The sequence below is a fragment of the Pistacia vera genome, unplaced genomic scaffold (assembly GCF_008641045.1).
Source record: "Pistacia vera cultivar Batoury unplaced genomic scaffold, PisVer_v2 Contig77, whole genome shotgun sequence".
Taxonomy (NCBI): domain Eukaryota; kingdom Viridiplantae; phylum Streptophyta; class Magnoliopsida; order Sapindales; family Anacardiaceae; genus Pistacia; species Pistacia vera.
Genome location: NW_022196634.1, coordinates 999,932 through 1,021,035, shown reverse-complemented (window position 1 = coordinate 1,021,035; position 21,104 = coordinate 999,932). Strand labels below are relative to the sequence as shown.

The 21,104-nt window shown below is 37.1% G+C and overlaps 2 protein-coding genes and 2 pseudogenes across 2 annotated transcripts; 3 read left to right on the top strand and 1 right to left on the bottom strand.

Moving 5' to 3' along the window:
• The first annotated feature begins 5,698 nt into the window (after positions 1-5,698).
• Positions 5,699-8,293, top strand: LOC116116286 (annotated as a pseudogene).
• LOC116116287 lies at positions 8,053-9,595 on the bottom strand. Its single transcript, XM_031402386.1, has 2 exons — positions 8,582-9,595; positions 8,053-8,161 (listed from the first exon to the last, which is right to left on the bottom strand). The coding sequence occupies exons 1-2, from the start codon at positions 9,215-9,217 to the stop codon at positions 8,066-8,068; spliced, it is 732 nt and encodes a 243-aa protein (XP_031258246.1). The 5' UTR covers positions 9,218-9,595; the 3' UTR covers positions 8,053-8,065.
• Positions 9,596-15,312: 5,717 nt separating this feature from the next.
• On the top strand, positions 15,313-17,389 carry LOC116116333 (annotated as a pseudogene).
• Positions 17,390-19,798: 2,409 nt separating this feature from the next.
• On the top strand, positions 19,799-20,233 carry LOC116116331 (zinc finger A20 and AN1 domain-containing stress-associated protein 1-like). Its single transcript, XM_031402425.1, has one exon. The coding sequence runs from the start codon at positions 19,799-19,801 to the stop codon at positions 20,231-20,233; it is 435 nt and encodes a 144-aa protein (XP_031258285.1).
• The last annotated feature ends 871 nt before the right edge of the window (positions 20,234-21,104 follow it).

The following is a 21,104-nucleotide window of genomic DNA, read 5'->3' as shown; positions in this document are numbered from 1 at the left end:
AGTTCAGGAACTATTATTTTTCTAAATTGAACAGAAAACAAAATAAGAATTTTATTATCACCTCTTGAAGAAGGGTCAGAATTAGTAACAACAGAACTCACGCTTCTAGAATCGCAATAATCGCTTCCAATATTCTCAGGGATATCATATCTCCAGTTTGACTTCGGAATAAAAGCTAAAAAATTCATAAAAAACTAAAGAGTTTAATTAAGACCGATTAATCAACATATATGTAAATAAAGAACAATAGTTTAATTCATTCACAAAAAGATAAAACAAAAGATGAAGTTATTAAAATGCTTACGCGAAGGGGGATAACTTGCAGCCGATTCGAGCCAGCGTTCAGCTTCTATAGTATCTTCCAAAGTTTCTGGTCGACAGAAATCAAAGTATTGAGCGGCATCAAATTCGTAATCAATATCAATTACAAATTCATCCACCAGAAACGCCTCCATTGTGAATTCCTCCATTTTTATCATGCTAAGTTTCACACAAACAACCACATTGTTTTTCTAATTTTTTTATTTTTTTTTAATATATTTTCAGAGAATGAGACACCAAACCAAATGGCGCCAACTAATTTCTCTCGCTATAAAAAGATTTTCGCGTAAAATGAGAAATGCTTACTGTTACGAACAAACAAACGGCAATGGCTATGCTGATTTTCGAACTTTCTCTCTCGAAAGTTTATCGGAAAATGAGAGAGAAAGTTACGACCATATGGTTCAAAATTCCATTGGTTTCGATTTTCTCTCTCAAATTTTCTCGGATAATGAAAGGGAGAGTTCGATATTAATTTTGAATTAGTTGGAACCCTAATATCTGCGCAGTGCGCACACAAATTCAGAAATGATATATTTATATAAGTTTAAAAAATGGTTTCGAAGTGAACAGCGAGATTTTCGTTGTTAGCTAGGAGACATGAAAAGAAAGGAAGACAGATCATGGAAATATCGTTATATAGAGTGGTAGTTAAAAAGAGAAGGATCCGTATTATTTTTGAACTCGTGGGTCCGATTTTCAATACCACCCTTCCTTCTTTGGGAAATTCAAATATATTTTTTCAATAATGTTTCAAGGTTTAGAATCTCCACACAACCCCATGTTGCAGCTTGATGAGCTCGCAGATGGAGATACGAGACCCATTTTATAAGTTGATTAATAACGAGTTATCACATTTAGTATTATAAGATTAGATCGTAAATCTAACCTTACTCATATTTGTTTAATATATTTCTTATCAAAATTTACAAAATGTAAAATATATTATATTAACCTCAAGGGTTCCCTTAGCAATCAAAAAGTTTTATTCCCTTTCTTGAGTTTTTGAAGTCAAATTATATATATATATATAAAGATCAATCAGAATTCAGGAAGACTTTGTGTAATCTAAATGCTACCACGTCACACAAGGATGGAAGAGGTAAGACTGTTGTCAATGTGACAGGTGAAAGCTTGGCTTGTGAGTGGCTAGGAATTATCTACCTATCCAAGCTCTACGAGATTTAAGGATATCTCCTGTGTAGTTAGCTAATGGAAAACAGGTTAGGAATTGTACCACACTTTCCCGATTACAAAATCATGATTATCACATTCAATCCCTCGACTATAAATAGAGGGTTCCTCTCTCATTTAAGGGATCCGTTTATTTTTAATCTTCTAAGAGTAGACTCTCTCTTTGTATTTAAATTCTCTCTCTAGATTGTAACTCAACTCGTTACCCACGACTTGACTGTAATCATCCATCAATATAAATATAGTGGACATATGATTCACTTTTTAGTATCCGAATCACTTTAAAAATTGTCTCTTGTTTATTCTCTCGTTGCATATTTTCATATCACGTGTAATTTTTAAGTCCGCTTAATACTTTATACGTTGTTAGGGCCAAAAATCGTCCTTGGCCCAAATAGGGATAAATGACCATTAGCGAAGAAGGACCAAGCCCAGTCCTGCAAAGGCCCACGCCATGTTAGTTCTCTTCTAACATGAGGAACAAACCGACCCAAACTGAGCGGGCACAAGCCTCTCAAACCTGGCCCATGTCCTAGGTCCGTGGACAAATCCAAAGCCCACAACCCCCTCAGAATACTTTCCTACTCGGAGTTACTCTCCTAATCAGAATCACCTCCTATACAGACACTGGTAAGACAGCTACCACAACCTGATCTTCTAGGATTTGCATCAGAGTCGTACTAGGACTCCTAATTTACCAAGATGGGAGACCAGACGCCGCTATATAAACAGAGACCAGCCTCTCACAGGGACATCAACATTACACCTTTACACCCGAGACTCTTCACTCGAGAGTTTCACTAATTCGCGTAGTCACAGTCCCCGACTAGAATTCCGGTAAATCTCTTATTCCTTAGCCCTCACTATATTAGCCCCTTTCAGCCTTACTGACTTGAGCGTCGGAGTGCCTACGGCAAACACCAACCGCGTGTTTCTGTTCGCTACGCGGTGTGTTTCTCTACGTGTGCAGGTGCAGCAGATCGCTAGTGGCCTGACCTCGGGATCAGACCCCGTTCCGTACAGGTAGATTTTTACGTCTACATAGTGTAAGTTGGTGTCAAAATCAATCATAAAATATATATATATATATATAAATATATATATATATATTTAAATATATAATATATTAAAGATGAAACATTTTACAGTTGTTTCACAATTCAATATAATACAAATTTGACTATTTTCATATTTTCAATTAAGGTCAACTATAACAGAAGCAAGCACTACAGCAAATAAGCGGCTTCACCAATGACAGCTCAACGCAAGTTATTTCTTTTTTTGAATTGAAACAGAGAAAAGAGACAGACAAAATAGTAAATTGAGTTGTAACTGTTTGTCTGTTTCTTAGAAATGGTGTTTCTGTGCAAATGGAGAGCTACTTTAGTCAGGAAGCTGATTGCAAAATCCTGCAAAAGTCTGGATTTCGGCATGTTCCACTCGACTAGTCTAGTGGCCTTCTATACTCTTTCTTTGAATTTACAAGTACAGTCGTTGTCCTCTTGTCTATGGAGGGCAAAGGCTACGCTTCTGCTAATTCAAAATCTTGAAAAGCCGATACAATTGGCGCCAACTGAGAAGACGATGAAGTAGCGTTATGGAATTTAGTGAGTGCGTTAGAATTTTTGTTGAAGATGAGCAAAACTAAATCAGATAAGTTAAAAATATATAAAGTAATATTTTTATTTTTATTTTTTAAAAATATAAATACATTTGATTCATTTTTTACTTGGTTAATAACACACATAAACGGTAAACCTCTATAATTAGGATGAATTGTTAATTTTAATTTTTACTTATATTTAAAGATGTTGTGCCTAAAAAATCGCACTGATGTTAGCACCAATCAATCAAAGTTCATGAAGGTTTTGTGTCATTCAGGAGCTGCCACATCACCCCAAGACAGAAGAGATACGAATGTCACCAATCCAGTAGATTCAAGTTTTGTCTATGAGTAGATGAGGACTGCATATTTGTCCCAACTTTATCAAAATAAAAAGATAAAGATTAAGGAGTAGTCCTCACGTGTCAGCTTAACTTGCAAAAACATTCATTACATTGATCTAAAAGGTATATAAATGATCACCTCTCTTCACGAAGAGGGGAGGTTGAGCATATGAGAGTTAGACATAGATTTGAGTTTCATTATTTCTCTCTGTAAGCAAAGTATTTCTTCATTTTTGTATGTCTTACGAACAATATCATAGAAATACTCAAAGAATAATAAAATAATAGTAGATGTAAAAGTTGTTTTAAGTATCCGAACCACTATAAAAACCTATATTGTCAGTCGATTATTTATGTTTCTGCAACATATATAATCTCAACACTATATTCAAATTTTATAGATTCATCACATATAATTTTTAAGAATCTCTTAATATTTTACAAATGCGAGTCGTCGTCAAAAATCAAGCCTCAACAAAAGGAAAATATATTTTGGACCATGTTGCGTTTAATTATTTGAATAAAACGTAAAAAATATTACATTGATTCAATTATCACAACTTTTGGGTCCAGTGATCCTACGTGGAGCGGTCATAATGAAGAGAAACAGACAAATTACCTTATCATAAATTCATAATATTAGCCAATCATACAATCACCATTGTTTCATTTTCAAAGGATAACGCTGCGTTTGGTGTAATATTTTTATCCCTAGTCTGGATCCTATTTTTCAAATAGCATTTGGTACAATATTCTCAAAATATTACCCTATTTTTTTTAATTACATTTTAACCCCATAAGGTTATTAATTTCACTAAATACCCCATGAAAAAAAAGTTTAAAAATTAACAAAAACACCCCCATCAACCCAACTTGTCAGATTCCGGCCACCACCGTCGGTGATGGCCGAAATCTGTACAACGGCCAAACTTCCGACCAGAAATGGCCGGAAGTTCACCGCTGTGGCCTTTTCCGGCCAGATCCACCACGGATCTGGCCGGAAAAGGCCAGATCTGGCCGTCAGCGAAGACCAAAGAAATAGCCGTCGTTGACCGAAAACGACGGCCAAATCTTTGGCAGTCGCTGACGGCCAAAGATGGCCGTCGTTTGGCATTTTCCGGCCGTCGACGGCCAAAACAAACCGTAGTAGATGGCCTTTTCCGGCCAGATCCACCATGGATCTAGCCGGAAAAGGCCATAACGACGTGTTACGGCACAGATCCGACAAGTCTGTGCCGTAACAAAATTTCAGGCCAGATTCCGACGGTGGTGGCCGGAATCTGACACTGCAGATGGTGGGGTGTTTTTGTCATTTTACATGTTAGGGTCTTTAGTTAAATTAGTAAACCTAAGGGCTTTTTTATAAATTTTTAAAATTTACCTCGTAATACTCATATCCAATAACCCAATACTATCCTAAAATCCTATCAAAATACTAAACCAAACGCACCCAATGATTAAACCCACCACAACCCCACCATTCCTCTTCTCTTTTCCTACTTTACAACTTTAAGGAGGAAGGGCGCCAAGGCCCGTGGGCCTGTTTGCTTGGTGGGCTTACAATTGGGCTGGCCCAGAATCACTTGGGCCCTTACTTTATAAGTTTAGCTTTAGTAGAAGTCTCAAGTCATGATCTTGAAAGAGAAAAATATTCATTAAAAATTATATTAGTCCATGTCATATATATTTTCAAACGTGTCCTTAATTATAGTGTTTACGTCATATTTCTTTCTTGGAAATAAAATAAAAAAGGAAAGAAATTTAAATAATGATTAAAGGATAAGAACAAAGAAAATAACCCATTACTGATTGCTTGCAGACTTTCTGTTGTACACGAACAAGCAATTAATATAAATCAAATCAATTAAATGGTAATAATAATCATTAATACAGCTAAAGGGGCTTACGGTAAACTATCCATTGAGCAAAGATCCAAAAACACAGTCTAAATCTCAATCTAATCTTCCCTCTCGAAGCGAACGGTCATAAACTAACCAACGTTTTTCAAATAAAACAAAATCACTCTCTCGTTAATCTTCATTTCCCAACAACTAACAGACCCAACCCCAAACAAACCAACCTTTATCTATCTACTCACTGTTTCTTCTTCACGCTCACGGACGGACGGACGGACCAAACGAGGCCTCAGTTTTTGGCGGGTCTTTCTGCAACCCATGACCCAGACACGAAACCTCCACCACATGAACCGAAGTCCCAAGCCCACGCTGCCACTGCCATGAGGCTCATTGTGCCGTTACAAGGCGTTTCAAGGCAGAGGAGGCCTTATTTTGGGCTCACTAATACCTTGCGCTTTTTTTACTTTCTTCAGTTTTATTTGAAACGTCACCGTTCTCCGAACCCTTCCTCGGATCCTCCGTCGCCGTCTACGTCCTCGACCTCGCGGACCTACCCAGAACATCTTCGCGGTCCAATTTGTCGTCGCGTGGGTCTTTTGGTCCAGTTCGGGTATCTTCTCGGGCTGGCTCGCTTGCTAAAGCAGATGATTTCTACGTATTATATCGGGTTAATAAGGTTAAGGAGGATCGTATCATAGGACGAATAATCCGAATGGATTATTCAGCTTGGATTGTCCGAGAACACTGTATGTTTAGGCTCTACTGAGTTTTTTTTTTTTGTTTTTTTTTAGTTTTAAATTTTCTTAACTTTAATTTCAATTTTTTTGTTTTGTTTTGGTTTTAGTTATGTTTGGATTTGATTGAGAAATGGGTCTCGGAGAACTTGACGGATTCTATAATGGGAAGCGATGGTGGTGATTTGAGCATTAGTGGAATTGCTGCATACAAGCCGTTTGATGGAATGACGGAGATGAAAGTGGTAATGTGGATTACTTTATTTTTTTTTTAACTTTTTTAATTTTTTTGGTTGACTGTCACTTTAGATAATAGTTTTTTAGTTTGTAATGTGTTGATTCTGAGCTCTTATTCATTTTAATGAGATTGAAAAGAAGAGGTATGCCATGTGTATGAGCCACTCGGCTTCGTATACGTATTTCGTTGATTACATGTTGCTAATATGAGTATTAAGGTTTACATATTGTAACTTGTGTTAATATTTGGCTTATAATGTTCTGATTGATGTAGTATGCTTTGTGCTATTTGTTGTTTTATTAACTCTATTAGAACCCATTCTATTTGTGATTGTTTCTTCTTGTATGTGCAAAGAATATGAAATTATTTATTATAATGCCATGGAGTCTGTGTTAGTGTTTTTTAATATCTATTCTCTTTCAGGCTATGGCAAGTTTCATGTCTCGAGTCATAGGGAAAGCAGTTTCATTTGATCCTTCACAAATAGTATTAACTGCTGGTGCAACTCCTGCAATTGAGATACTAAGCTTCTGCTTGGCAGACCATGGAAATGCATTTCTTGTCCCTACGCCATATTATCCTGGGTAAGTTTTATCATCACTTTAGACCTTGCACCAGTATAACCAGGTTTACATATCAGTTAAGAAACCAAAGTTAATTAGAAAAACAATTTGCAGTTTTGACAGGGATATAAGATCACGAACAGGAGTAGAGTTAATTCCTGTTCATTGTCGGAGCACTGACAACTTCGTTTTCAGTATAACTGCACTTGATCAAGCATTCAATCAGGCAAGAAAACGAGGATTGAAAGTACGTGCAATTCTCATCTGCAACCCTGCAAATCCTGTTGGCAATATACTTCCACGAGAGACTCTTTATGATGTTTTGGACTTTGCACGAGAGAAAAACATCCATATTATCTGTGATGAAATATATGGGGGTTCAATATTTGGAAGTGAGGAGTTTGTGAGCATGGCAGAAATTCTTGACTCAGAAGAAGTTGACAAGGACAGGGTTCATATAATATATGGGCTGTCGAAAGACCTCTCTCTTCCTGGATTTAGGGCTGGAGTTATCTATTCCTATAATGACAGTGTTTTGGCTGCCGCAAAAAAGTTAACAAGATTTTCCTCCATGTCTACCCTGACTCAGAGACTCTTAATTTCAATGCTTTCGGATACAAGATTCACTCAGGAATATTTTGAGACCAATAAAAGAAGGGTAAAGGAAATATATGATTCATTTGTGGCAGGTTTAGTACAATTGGGAATCAGATGCTCGGAGAGCAATGCTGGCTTATACTGTTGGGCTGATATGAGTGCACTAATCCCCACTTACAGTGAGAAAGGAGAACTTGAATTATGGGACAAGCTATTGAATATCGCTAAGATCAATGTTACTCCTGGGTCGGCCTGCCACTGCATAGAACCGGGATGGTTCCGCTGTTGTTTTGCCACTTTATCTCAAGAGGATATTCCTGTAGTTATAGAACGGATTCAAAAAATTGCTGAAACTTGTAAATTCCCCAGTTGAAATACTGCAAGAAATTTTATATTTAATGGACATGCACATTTCGACAAATTTTCAAGTTTAGCTGTCTTCAAAATTCTGCGGTTTAACATTCAGTTTACATTCTGGATGTTATAATTTATTTACATCCTCACTTGTTGGAAATAGAAATATAAAATGATTTGGAAGAGAGTTTCATAGAGGTCATGGATTGCTGGGTGATTTTGAACCACAAGGTGGGTTGCGTTTTTACTTTGACAACAGTTTCAGAGCATTAGCTGGCGCTTCTTCCTCTGCAGTCCTTCAATCATTTTGATACTAGTTCCAAAGATGCAGCATCCACAAGCTCTCCTTGCGAATTCCTGTTATAGTTGCATTCAGGCAAGAGTAAAGTTGTTTGTGATTTCTCTTGTGCAAAATAACAGATAGTTAACAGTATGAATACAGTATCCAAATGGAAAGAATTGAAATACAATTTCTTTTTGTATATATTTTTTGAAATAGCTATTGATTTGTCCTAACTTAGTTGATTAATATTCAACAGTGGTATAAGTGATCTAGAGATCAAATCCCATTCATATCAAACTTGGGAGGGGATCGATTAAATTTGTGTTTGTGTGGGGAAGGGTTGGGTTGGATGTATGGTTTATTTTATGGAAAAAAAATGAAAAAAAAGGGAGAAGCTATGGATTTTTTCTACATTTTCCAGTTATTTTATTTTAGCCTAAGACCAAATGCAGTATTAATGACAGTGAAAAACAAACAGGAGTTTGGTGATTTACCATTGATAGATTCTGTTTTCTGATTTGAGCAGCTTTCCTCTGGTAGCTCCTCCTTCGACTCATCATTATCAGCTCTCCAAGTGTTGTTGGCCTCCTTATCACGACACTGCTGTTACTTTCATCATCAAACTCCTTGCTTTTCATTACTGGTTGGGTAAGAGGGCCCATTTCAGAGCATCCTACCCTTTCAAGGAAACCAGCTTTGGGTGGAAGTAATGGAAAGAGGCATTCCAAGAAAGAAGCCCCAACAAGGCTCGAAAAGCCAGTCGCGTAACTGCTTGTGCTACTGTCTGTTTCAGAATCTGGTGTGGAAGGAATGTTTGGTTCATCACTTATATCATCACTCAAGGAAGATTTTTCCACAGGAACAGCAGAAGAAATTCCTACTGAAGGTACAAGGCAGTTTGCTAGGAGGGAGGGAGATGAGCTGAATGAACCATCTGTTTCAAAATCAAATGCCTCCCGATCCAATTCAAACAATGCTTTTTGGTCATCCTGACCGTTATCACTCTCCTCTTCTTTGCCATTGTCAACAACATCATAGCCCTGGGGATATGCTGTGGGTGATGGGAAAGTTGTGAGGTTTTCTGGTAGGATTGGTAGTGGGCCAGATTCTGGAGGTGATGGGAAAGTCATGATGTTTTCTGGTAGGTGATGGTTTCCTTCCCAGCCATTCTGGAGTGAAAGCTATGTTCACTTATGCATTGCTATATGTGCATTATTCCTTTTTGGTTAATAATGTCTGTGAATTTTCCTAATGGTTGAAGGATACAGAAATCTCTAGAAAAATATACGAAATTAATAGTTGAATTCTTTTCCTAAGTGGATTCTACTTCAAATCTCTCTATATATATTCAATCTACCATCGCAAACCTCACAATTTTCTCTATAACACAATTAATAAGAAGAAGAAAAAAAAGGGACGACTCGAGTGAGAAGCAGTAAGAACAAATAAAAGATGGATGTAAACAACGCCATTGCACCTCTCTGCGCAAAGGGTTGTGGGTTCTACGGGTCTCAAGAGAACAAAAAACATGTGTTCAAAGTGCTACAAGGAATTTATGAAGGCAGAGCTTATTGGTCAAATCTGAAGTAAAGTATTAAACGTGGAAAAACCTTTAAAACCGATAGGTTGATTTTGCATTTTAGTTCGAGTAGAACAACGTTGAGTGTTGTGCATCTGGTTCAGGTTCAAGCCGTGAAGAATAGATGTAAGAACTGCAACAAGAAGATTGGTTTGATAAGTTTCAAGGTCGATGTGGGGAATGTTTGTGGGAGCACGTTACCAAAGAACATTCTTGTACTTTCGATTTCAAGAAAGCTGATCGTGAAATATGGTTAACAAAATCCTGTCGTCGATGGTGATAAACTAGTGCAGAGGAGGTATATCTTTCAAAGAGGATTTCTGTTTATACCGTTTTTCTTTCCAGTTAGAGGATTTTCTTGTTTAACCTTTTTTTTGTTTTTGTTTTTTTCTTTCTTAACACTTAATAATAGCATGATATTTTTGTCTTCCATACAACAGATGTGAAAGTGTGTCTATCATATACCAATTTTTTTCCAACGACGTTTGTGATGAACCAAACCTGCTAACTGCACCATTTTTGATTACTATCCTTTCTAATTTAGAAGAGAGTTTAACACTTAATGGGACCATATCATATTTAAAAATTCCCCGATGAATAGATATATATGTTGCACTTTTAAGTTTGGTTTATTTATAATTCTCTATTTAAATGCGTTATGTTTTTCATTTTATGCTTAATATGGGTCTTGTGTTTATCTTTATCATTTTAGGTGCATATTAACATCTAGCGGGTTGAAACTTCGTAATGGAATCCTCTTCAGCTTTATCTACGTTTACTGCTCCCATAATATTAGCTTTATTCTGTGATCTTCTTCTAAAGTAGATTGTTTTTATGAAAATATTCTTATTATCCTATAAAATAAAAAAATCCAGGATCATTAGCGCTCCATTGGTAAATCTTTATACATGCATTCAGGTCTTTGTCTTCTTTGTCTAAAACCTTTTAAACTCTTGTTAGACATCAAAAGCTAGGTCAAGGACTGTTCAGACTAGTACTTTTGACCAAGTGTCAAATCAATCACAATACACAGAACGCATAGTGATTTTTGAAGATCCCCTCAGAATCCATTCTCAATGGATCCATGAAGGATACTTCTATACACCTATTTGCGACGACTTCCATCGTGCTCAGCCCTTTATCTGATCCATGGTAGAAAAGTGACTCTCCCATGCTCTGTTCAAATTGCTTTATAGACACCAGGATTTGTCCAAATCAACTCTGCTTGTGATAGGGATAGTCATAGACAACTTTGAAGTTCTGGGACCGTCCATGTTTGATACTGTTTCCTAATTTCACATGTCCTTCTGATGGTTCACTTCTTGCTTTCCAGGCTCTTAGTTCAAATAATAATCGTTGTGTGTGCAGATTAAATCAGGGAGTATTGCAAGACGCTACCTTTTGGATACCAAATGTTTGACGAATCTAAGACCCTACCTTAATCTCGCTATCCCTAGACTTTACTGATAGGCATTGCTCCTTACTATGATTCAGTAATACTCCCACTGCTCAATTGAGGGAGATTGTACTCTGTAAAGACCTCCTTACCACATTTCAATTACTCATGATGTGGTATATATCTCACAACCACACAAATTTCTTAATTATTTAAATTTGTCTAATATTATAATAGAATTTGTGTGGTTGTACATATAGCCACACTCATGATGTTTACCAAAATGTGTTTCCGTGTAGCATTACTCATTTTTTAACTGGTGGGTCTCGGAAATTCGATACCCATCCTTCCTTCTTGGGAAATTAGAAATCATATTTTTTCAATAATGTATTCAGTTCAACATTGCTGCCTGTCACAATCCCCCTAACTGCAGCTTGATCAGACTTGCCAAGAACCTCACATGCATTTTACAAGTGGATCAATGATGAGTTATCAACATCCAGTGTATTTTTAATATATTCTCAATCAAAATTTAGCAAATGTAAAATATATATATTAACGACCGTTCAAGGGGTGTGTTTATGATCAAAAGAGTTTTATTCTCTTTTTCTTGAGTTTTTGAATTTAAACTTAGAACAACCTATCATATTAATATTTAGTTATCTTACTACCTGATTCTTTGGACTTTGTAGGTTGTTCAACGATCCCAGTAGACGGTTAGGGATGAGACATGAAGACCACGCCCTCGGGTTACAGATATATATATATGTTATGCCCTTAAAAAACTCATGATTAACGTAAGCTCACGCCTAGCAGAGGTTCAATCAGAGTCAGGACGAGTTTTGTTGTGTCCAAGCTGACCGCGTCGCGCAAGACACGGAAGAGGTAAACTGTTGTCAGTGGGGCAGTTGAAAGCTTGGCTTGTTAGTGGTATGACTTTCCAACTCCCAAGCCCCTACGAGTTTAAGGATTTCTCGTGCAGTCATCTACTGGAAGTAGGTTAGGAATTGTACCCACATGTTTCGACTACAAATTCATGATATTAAGCCTTGAATCCCTCGACTAAACTTAGAGGTTCTTCTCTCATGTGTGGGTAGCCGTTCATTTTTAATCTTCTAAGAGCAGAGCTCTCTCTATATTAAATTCTCTTCTGACTATAGTAATCAACTCGTATGCCGCAAGTGACTGTAATCACCAATCAATACAAATATGTGGACGTATTGATTTGCTTTTTGAGCATCCGCGACACGTTTAAAAATTGTCTCTTGTTTATTCTTTGTTGCCATTTCCAATCACATATAATTATTTAACTCATCGCTTAACACTTTTAACACCATGCGAGTATATGAAAATAGTCCAGCCATTTTGCAATTAGATTGAATGTGATTATTATTAATTACTATATATTATATATATCTTATATATTGAAATTATTATTATCATATTTGAATTTGATTGTTTATAGTTATCACACTACATCAATGGGCAGAGGAACATTTTACAGTGTGTTTTCACAATTCAATATATCTGCAATTTGACTTATTTTTCAAAGTTTTTTCAATTAAGGATTGTTATGCCCCTAAAAAGTCATATGCCCTGGTCAGCTACATTTATGTACTGTTTCCTTGTGACCAGCTAACCAAACCAGCATTGTCTCTAAAGATATTTCTCCAACCATATCGTCCGTTTCAAGAAATGAACTGGAGCGTTGAGTCTATTGCATGTATGGGTCAATGGCAGCGGGCTTGCAAAACACTCATCAATTGAGTGCAAAAGTGTATAAATAGGGGCACTCCTGGTCCAGAAGAGGGCGGGGGCGAAGATAGTGGAGCTTCAGTTTTCATGTCTCTATCCTGGTAAAGCGCGTGGAATTGCTCGTCCTCTTTGTATGCCTACGGGACATGAGAGAAATATCAGTGAGGCAATAAAATAACAGGGATGTCGGTCGTCTTGTAAGCATCGCCGAACCACTATAAAAACCCCCCTCTTGCTCAGCGCGGATCTCTCCATTCCAGCTTGTTATTTTTACTGCAAATCGTATTAGTATGAATCTCTGCAGCTCATACTTCCAATCTTGCAGATCCATCAGACCGGTGCACTCGTGCTTTAATCATCTTAGTACGTCTAAGCGTAGAGGTCTTAAACGTCACAAAATCCAAAGCGTCAACAAATGCCAACTATTATCATAGCCAAGCATACGAAAATACGGCGTTCATCAATGAAGTCCACGCGCAAGTTATCTTTTTTTGAAATTGAAACTAGGAAAGAGACGACAAAATAGCTAAATTGAGTTGTAACGTTTTGTCTGTTTCTTAAAATGTGTCGGTTCTGTTAAATAGGAGACGCTTTACGTGGACTGTATGCGGGAAGGATTGCAAAGCACTGGTCAGTCGGATATTCGGCATTCTCGCGGTATCGCTAGTCAGTGCTCTGATACTCTTGTCTTTGAATTTACAAGGCAGTCGTTGTCCTCTTGTTCATGAAGGCAATGGATACGCTCCTGCTAAATCAAACTTTTGAAAGCCCGTACAATAGCGGCACTGAGAAGACGAGAAACAGCGTAGATTTAGTGCCGTGTCGTTAGATTTTCGTTGAAGCACGAGCAATAATTAATCAGAAAAGTTACAAACTATATATAATAAATTTCTATGTAATTTTTAAAAAATATAAATACATTTGAGTTCATTTTTTCTTGGTTAACTAACACACATAAATAAACTCCTCTATTATAGCTAGGTAGATCATGGTTATTTTTAGATTGTTACTTATGATGTAAGATGTTGATTTAACAATCGCTGATGTCAGCAAACTAATCCGAGTTCTAAGGTTTGTGTGGTCCAGAGGCTGGCCATATCGTCCCTAAGACAAAAGAGATACGACTGTCATCAATTAGCAGATTCAGTGTGGTTTGCTATAGGTAGATGAAGACCGCACACTTGTTCCACTTTATGTCAAAATAAAAATGTAAGATAAGGAGGTGTCTCCACGTGTCAGGCGCACTTTGCAAAACCATTCATTACATTGACCTAAAAGGTTATAATGAACACCTTTCTTCACGAGAGAGAGGTTGGGGCTATACGATGAGTTAGACATAGATTTGATACTTCATATTTCTCTTTGTAGCCAGTTTTTTCTTATTTTGTATGTCTACAGGCAATATCATAGGAAATAATCGCAGATAATAAAATAAAATGAGGATATGACGTTTTTTTAGAAGCATCCGAAGCATTATAAACCTCTTTTTGCCAGTTCGATGATTTAGTTTTTTGTTACAACTATTAATCTCAGCACCATATTCAAATCTCATGGAATATATACCAATGTAAATTTTTAAGACTCTCTTAATATTTTGTATATGTAAAATCGTGAATGTCCCAAATCAGCATTAATAAAAGAAAAATATTTTTGGACCATGTCGGTTTAATTTTTGACATAAAACGTAACAACATATTCTTTATATCACAACTATTTGGTCCAGTGATCCGTACGTGGAGCGGTCCATCTTCTCTTTCCTACTTTCAACTTTCTCATTAGGATTAAGGGAAGGGGCGCCAAGGCCCGTGGGCCTGTTTGCTTGGTGGGCTACAATTGGGCTGGCCCAGATCACTTGGGCCCTTACTTTATAAGTTTAGCTTTTAGTAGAGTCTCAAGTCATGATCTTGAAAGAGAAAATATATTCATTAAATATTATATTAGTCCTGTCATATATATTTTCAAACGTGGTCCTTAATTATAGTGTTTTTACGTCATATTTCTTCTTGCAAAATAAAAAAAAAGGAAAGAAATTTAAATAATGATAAAGGATAAGAACAAAGAAAAATATACCCATTACTGTTGCTTGCAGACTTTCTGTTGTACACGAACAAGCAATTAAATAAATCAAATCAAATTAAATGGTAATAATTAATCATTAACAGCTAAAGGGGCATTACGGTAAACTCATCCTTGAGCAAAGATCCACAACAACCACGTCTAAATCTCAATCTCTCTCCTCTCGAAGCGAACGGTCATACTAACCAACGTTTTTCAAATAAAACAAAATCACTCTCTCGTTATCTTCATTTCCCAACAAATAACAGACCCAAACCAAACAAACCAAACTTTATCTATCTACTCACCGTTCTTCTTCACGCTACGGACGGACGGACCAAACGAAGGCCTCAGTTTTTGGCGGGTCTTTCTGCAACCCATGACCCAGACCAAACCCTCCCACCACTGAACCCGAACGTCCCAAGCCACACCGTGCCACTGCCATGAGGCTCATTGTGCCGTTACAAGGCGTTGTTCAAGGCAGAGGAGGCGTTATTTGGGCTCCTAAACCTGCGCTCTTTTTTACTTTCTTCAGTTTTATTTGAAACGTCACCGTTCTCCGAACCCTTCTCGGATCCTCCGTCGCCGTCTACTCCGTCCTCGAACCTCGCGGACCTACCCAGAACATCTTCGCGGTCCAATTGTCGTCGCGTGGGTCTTTTGGTCCAGTTCGGTATCTTCTCGGGCTGGCTCGCTTGCTAAAGCAGATGATTTACGTATTATATCGGGGTAATAAGGTTAAGGAGGATCCGTATCATAGGACGAATAATCCGAATGGGATTATTCAGCTTGGGTTGTCCGAGAACACTGTATGTTGGCTCTACTGAGTTTTTTTTTTTTTTTTTAGTTTAAATTTTCTTAACTTTAATTTCAATTTTTTGTTTTGTTTTGGTTTTAGTTATGTTTGGATTTGATTGAGAAATGGGTCTCGGAGAACTTGACGGATTCTATAATGGAAGCGATGGTGGTGATTTGAGCATTAGTGGAATTGCTGCATACAGCCGTTTGATGGAATGACGGAGATGAAAGTGGTAATGTGGATTACTTTATTTTTTTAACTTTTTTATTTTTTTGGTTGACTGTCACTTTAGATAATGTTTTTTTAGTTTGTAATGTGTTGATTCTGAGCTCTTATTCATTTTAATAGATTGAAAAGAAGAGGTATGCCATGTGTTGAGGCACTCGGCTTGTATAAGTATTTCGTTTGCATCATGTTGCTAATGAGTATTAAGGTTTACTAATTGTAATGTGTGAATATTTGGCTTATAATGTTCTGATGATGTAGTAGCTTTGTGCTATTTGTGTTTATTAACTCTATTAGAACCCATTCATTGTTTGATTGTTTCTTTTTGTATGTGCAAAGAATATGAATTATTTATTATAATGCATGGAGTCTGTGTTAGTGTTTTTAATATCTATTCTCTCAGGCTTGGCAAGTTCATGTCTCGAGTCATAGGGAAAGCCGTTTCATTTATCCTTCACAAATAGTATTAACTGCTGGTGCAACTCCTGCAATGAGATACTAAGCTTCTGCTTGGCGACCATGGAAATGATTTCTGTCCCTACGCATATTATCCTGGGTAATTTATCATCACTTTAGACCTTGCACCAGTATAACCAGGTTTACATATCAGTTAAGAAACCAAAGTTATTGAAAAACAATTTGCAGTTTTGACAGGGATATAAGATCGCGAACAGGAGTAGAGTTAATTCCTGTTCATGTCGGAGCACTGACAACTTCGTTTTCAGTATAACTGCACTTGATCAAGCATTCAATCAGGCAAGAAAACGAGGATTGAAAGTACGTGCAAATCTCATCTGCAACCCGCAAATCCTGTTGGCAAATACTTCCAAGAGAGACTCTTTATGATGTTTTGGACTTTGCACGAGAGAAAAACATCCATATTATCTGTGATGAAATATATGGGGGGTCAATATTGGAAGTGAGGAGTTTGTGAGCATGGCAGAAATTCTTGATCAGAAGAAGTGGACAAGGACAGGGTTCATATATATATGGGCTGTCGAAAGACCTCTCTCTTCCTGGATTTAGGGCTGGGTTATCTACCTATAATGACAGTGTTTTGGCTGCCGCAAAAAAGTTAACAGATTTTCCTCCATGTCACCTGACCCAGAGACTCTTAATTCAATGCTTTCGGATACAGATTCACTCAGGAATATTTTGAGACCAATAAAGAAGGGTAAAGGAAATTATGATTCATTTGTGGCAGGTTTAACAATGGGATCAGATGTCGGAGAGCAATGCTGGTTATACTGTTGGGCTGATATGAGTGCACTAATCCCCACTTACAGTGAGAAAGGAGAACTTGAATATGGGACAAGCTATTGAATATCGCTAATCAATGTTACTCCTGGGTCAGCCTGCCACTGCATAGAACCGGGATGGTTCCGCTGTTGTTTTGCCACTTTATTCAAGAGGATATTCCTGTTATAGAAAGGATTCAAAAAGTTGCTGAAACTGAATCCCCAGTTGAAATACTGCAAGAAATTTATATTTAAGCATATTGCCATGACTAAAGTTTGGGGAAGTTGTAATGGAATGCCATTTCGACAAATTTTCAGTTTAGCTGTCTTAGAAATTTGCGGTGTTAAACATTCAGTTTACATTCTGGAGTTTAATTTTTTACATCCTCACTTGTTGGAAATAGAAATATAAAATGATTGGAAGAGATTCATAGAGGTCATGGATTGCTGGGTGATTTTAAACCACAAGGTGGGTTGCGTTTTACTTTGACAACAGTTTCAGAGCTTAGCTGGCGCTTCTTCCTCTGCAGTCCTTCAATCATTTTGATACTAGTCCAAAGATGCAGCATCCAGAGCTCTCCTTGCGAATTCCTGTTATAGTTGCATTCAGGAAAGAGTAAAGTTGTTTGTGATTTCTCTGTGCAAAATAACAGATAGTACAATATGAATACAGTATCCAAATGGAAAGAATTAAATACAATTTTTTGTATATTTTTTGAAATAGTTATTGATTTGTCCCAACTTAGTTGATTGATATTCAACAGTGGTATAAGTGATCTAGGATCAAATCCATTCATATCAAACTTGGGAGGGGATCAATTAAATTTGTGTTTGTGTGGGGAAGGGTTGGGTTGTGTATGGTTTATGTATGGAAAAAAAATGAAAAAAAGGGGAGAAGCTATGGATTCTTCTACATTCTAGTTATTTTTTTAGCCTAAGACCAAATGCAGTATTAATGACATGAAAAACAAACAGGAGTTTGGTGATTTACCATTGATAGATTCTGTTTTCTGATTTGAGCAGCTTTCCTCTGGTAGCTCCTCCTCGACTCATCATTATCAGCTCTCCAAGTGTTGTTGGCCTCCTTATACAGCACTGCTGGTACTTCATCATCAAACTCCTTGCTTTTCATTACTGGTTGGTAAGAGGGCCCATTCAGAGCATCCTACCTTTCAAGGAAACCAGCTTTGGGTGGAAGTAATGGAAAGAGGCATTCCAAGAAAGAAGCCCCAACAAGGCGCGAAACCAGTCGGTAACTGGTGCTACTGTCTGTTTCAGAATCTGGTGTGGAAGGAATGTCTAGTTCATCACTATATCACATCAAGAAGATTTTCCACGGAACAGCAGAAGAAATTGCTACTGAAGGTACAAGGCAGTTTGCTAGGAGAGAGGGAGTGAGCTGAATGAACCATTGTTTCAAAATCAAATGCCTCAGATCCAATTCAAACAATGCTTTTGGTCATCCTGACCGTTGTCATTCCTCTTCTTTGCCATTGTCAACAACATCATAGCCTGGGGATATGCTGTGGGTGATGGGAAAGTTGTGAGGTTTTCTGGTAGGATTGGTAGTAGGCCAGATTCTGAGGTGATGGGAAAGTCATGATGTTTTCTGGTAGGACCTGTGGTGATGGGAAAGTTTAGAGGTTTTCTGGTAGGTTTGATGGCTAGATTCTGGTGGTGATAGGGGAAGTCATCAGGTTTTTGGTAAGATTTGTGCTCAGATTGTGGCGGGTGTGATAAAGAGTTTAGTGGCGTTCCAGGTTTTCCTCCAATTAAAGGGTGGATGCAATGAGCTTGAGGAGGCATTTGAATTGGACTAACCGAAGAAATCCCTTGTTCCAGTCTCTTTTAGCTATACCCGGCTTTTCTTCCCAAAGAAAAGGGACAGCCGGTGGTTGCCTGACATACTTTCTCCTAGAACGTCCCATGGGTCCTTCCCGGCCATTCTGGAGTGAAAGCTATGTTCACTTATGCATTGCTATATGGCATATTCTGTTTTTATAAGTGAAAAAAAGTGGAGACCAAAGTGGATTAGAGAAGTTTGGTGGTGAACGAAAAAATGCCAACTGCACCATTTTTGTGTCTGAAGAAAGTAGCTCTACCTGCACTCTCACTATTCTTCGGTTTAATTTAGAAAGATTGGTTTAAACTTCAGGGGGGCCATTTTTTGGATTTGGTAAGTCAACTCTGACCAATTCAGTTTTCTTTTTAGCTCCATGGGTATGGCTGACAGCCACGGTCCAAAAAGTAAACTTCGAATTTCAATAAAAAACAGTTATTGGCCAATTATTGGTTTGGGATTCTTCCAATATTTCCTTAAGGTTTGGGACATCTGTGAGTTAAATTTCCCTTTTCCTTCCATTACTAGGTTCGGGTTATTGCCTTATTGGCACATTCCTTCTTGTTCTAGTCATTAATTGGCACATTCCTTTTTGGTTAATAATGTCTTTGAATTTTCCAAATGGTTGAAGGATACAGAAATCTCTAGAAAAATATACGAAATTAGTACTTGAATTATTTTCCTAAGTGGACTCTACTTCAAATCTCTCTATATATATTCAATCTACCATCGCAAACCTCACAATTTTCTCTATAACACAATTAATAACAAGAAGACAAAAAAAAGGGACGACTCGAGTGAGAAGCAATAAGAACAAATAAAAGATGGATGTAAACAACGCCATTGCACCTCTCTGCGCAAAGGGTTGTGGGTTCTACGGGTCTCATGAGAACAAAAACATGTGTTCAAAGTGCTACAAGGAATTTCTAAAGGCAGAGCTTATTGTTAAATCTGAAGCTGAAGTATTAAACGTGGAAAAACCTTTGAACCCGATGGTTGATTTTGATTTTAGTTCGAGTAGAACAACGTTGAGTGTTGTCGCATCTGGTTCAGGTTCAAGCGTGAAGAATAGATGTAAGAACTGCAACAAGAAGATTGGTTTGACAGGTTTCAAATGTCGATGTGGGGATATGTTTTGTGGGATGCACCGTTACCCAAAAGAACATTCTTGTACCTTCGATTTCAAGAAAGCTGATCGTGAAATACTGGTTAAACAAAATCCTGTCGTCGATGGTGATAAACTAGCGGAGAAGATATGATCTCATTCATGGATTTCTTTCCAGTTAGAGATTTTCTTGTTTATACCTTTTTTCTTTCCAGTTAGAGATTTTCTTGTTTACACCCCTTTTTTTTTTATTTATCATTTTTGTCTATACACCAGAATGTGAAAGGTGTCTGTTAATTCAATATACCAATTTTTTTTCCAACGACGTTTGGTGATGAACCTAAACATGCTAACTGCACCATTTTTGCTCTACCTATTCCTCAATTAGAAGAGAGTTTAACACTTATTGGACCATATCATATTTTAAAATTAATATAATAATTTTACATGAATATATGTCAATAACATTATACGTTGATGCGAAAATTGCACCAATACGTAGAATTGATATTTGTGTGATTAAAGATAATCAACAATTAAATAAAAGCTACGTAATAATGTAAAGAACACAATTTATTTTAAAAGTAGTTTGAGCCTATGTCTATTGTTATCTTATTGTTTTCGATGGATTACAAGAATAACAATAAGTTTTGTCTAGAATAATTTGCTAACCCCGGGGCTTATATACAAGTTTGTAAATAAGGAAAGAGAGAAATTATCGAGATTGCAATCAAATTCAATTGTAATCTCAAATTACAATTATGATATTCTCATGATTATACGCTAAGATCATACTATTATTGTTGTTAATCTGATCTCTTCTGAAATATCCGAGATCTATGCTTACCTGTGATTTGTTGAACAATTGTTAGAGTTAGTCGCGACTAACTTATGTTAGGTCGGACAAGTGCTGAGTCGAATTGATTCTAGATTGAACTAAATCTTCACGGGCTTTTCACTTCTCTGAGCTTAATGAAAAAATCACACAAAACATTATACATCACATTGATTTGTATGTAAAGTTT

Coding starts and splice junctions, on each gene's coding strand:
- LOC116116331 (XM_031402425.1), top strand. CDS start 19,799: ATGGATGTAAACAACGCCATTGCACCTCTCTGCGCAAAGGGTTGTGGG.
- LOC116116287 (XM_031402386.1), bottom strand. CDS start 9,217: ATGACTTTCCCATCACCTCCAGAATCTGGCCCACTACCAATCCTACCA. Junction 8,162..8,581: donor GAAAACAGAATCTATCAATG/GTAAATCACCAA, acceptor CAACTATAACAG/GAATTCGCAAGGAGAGCTTG.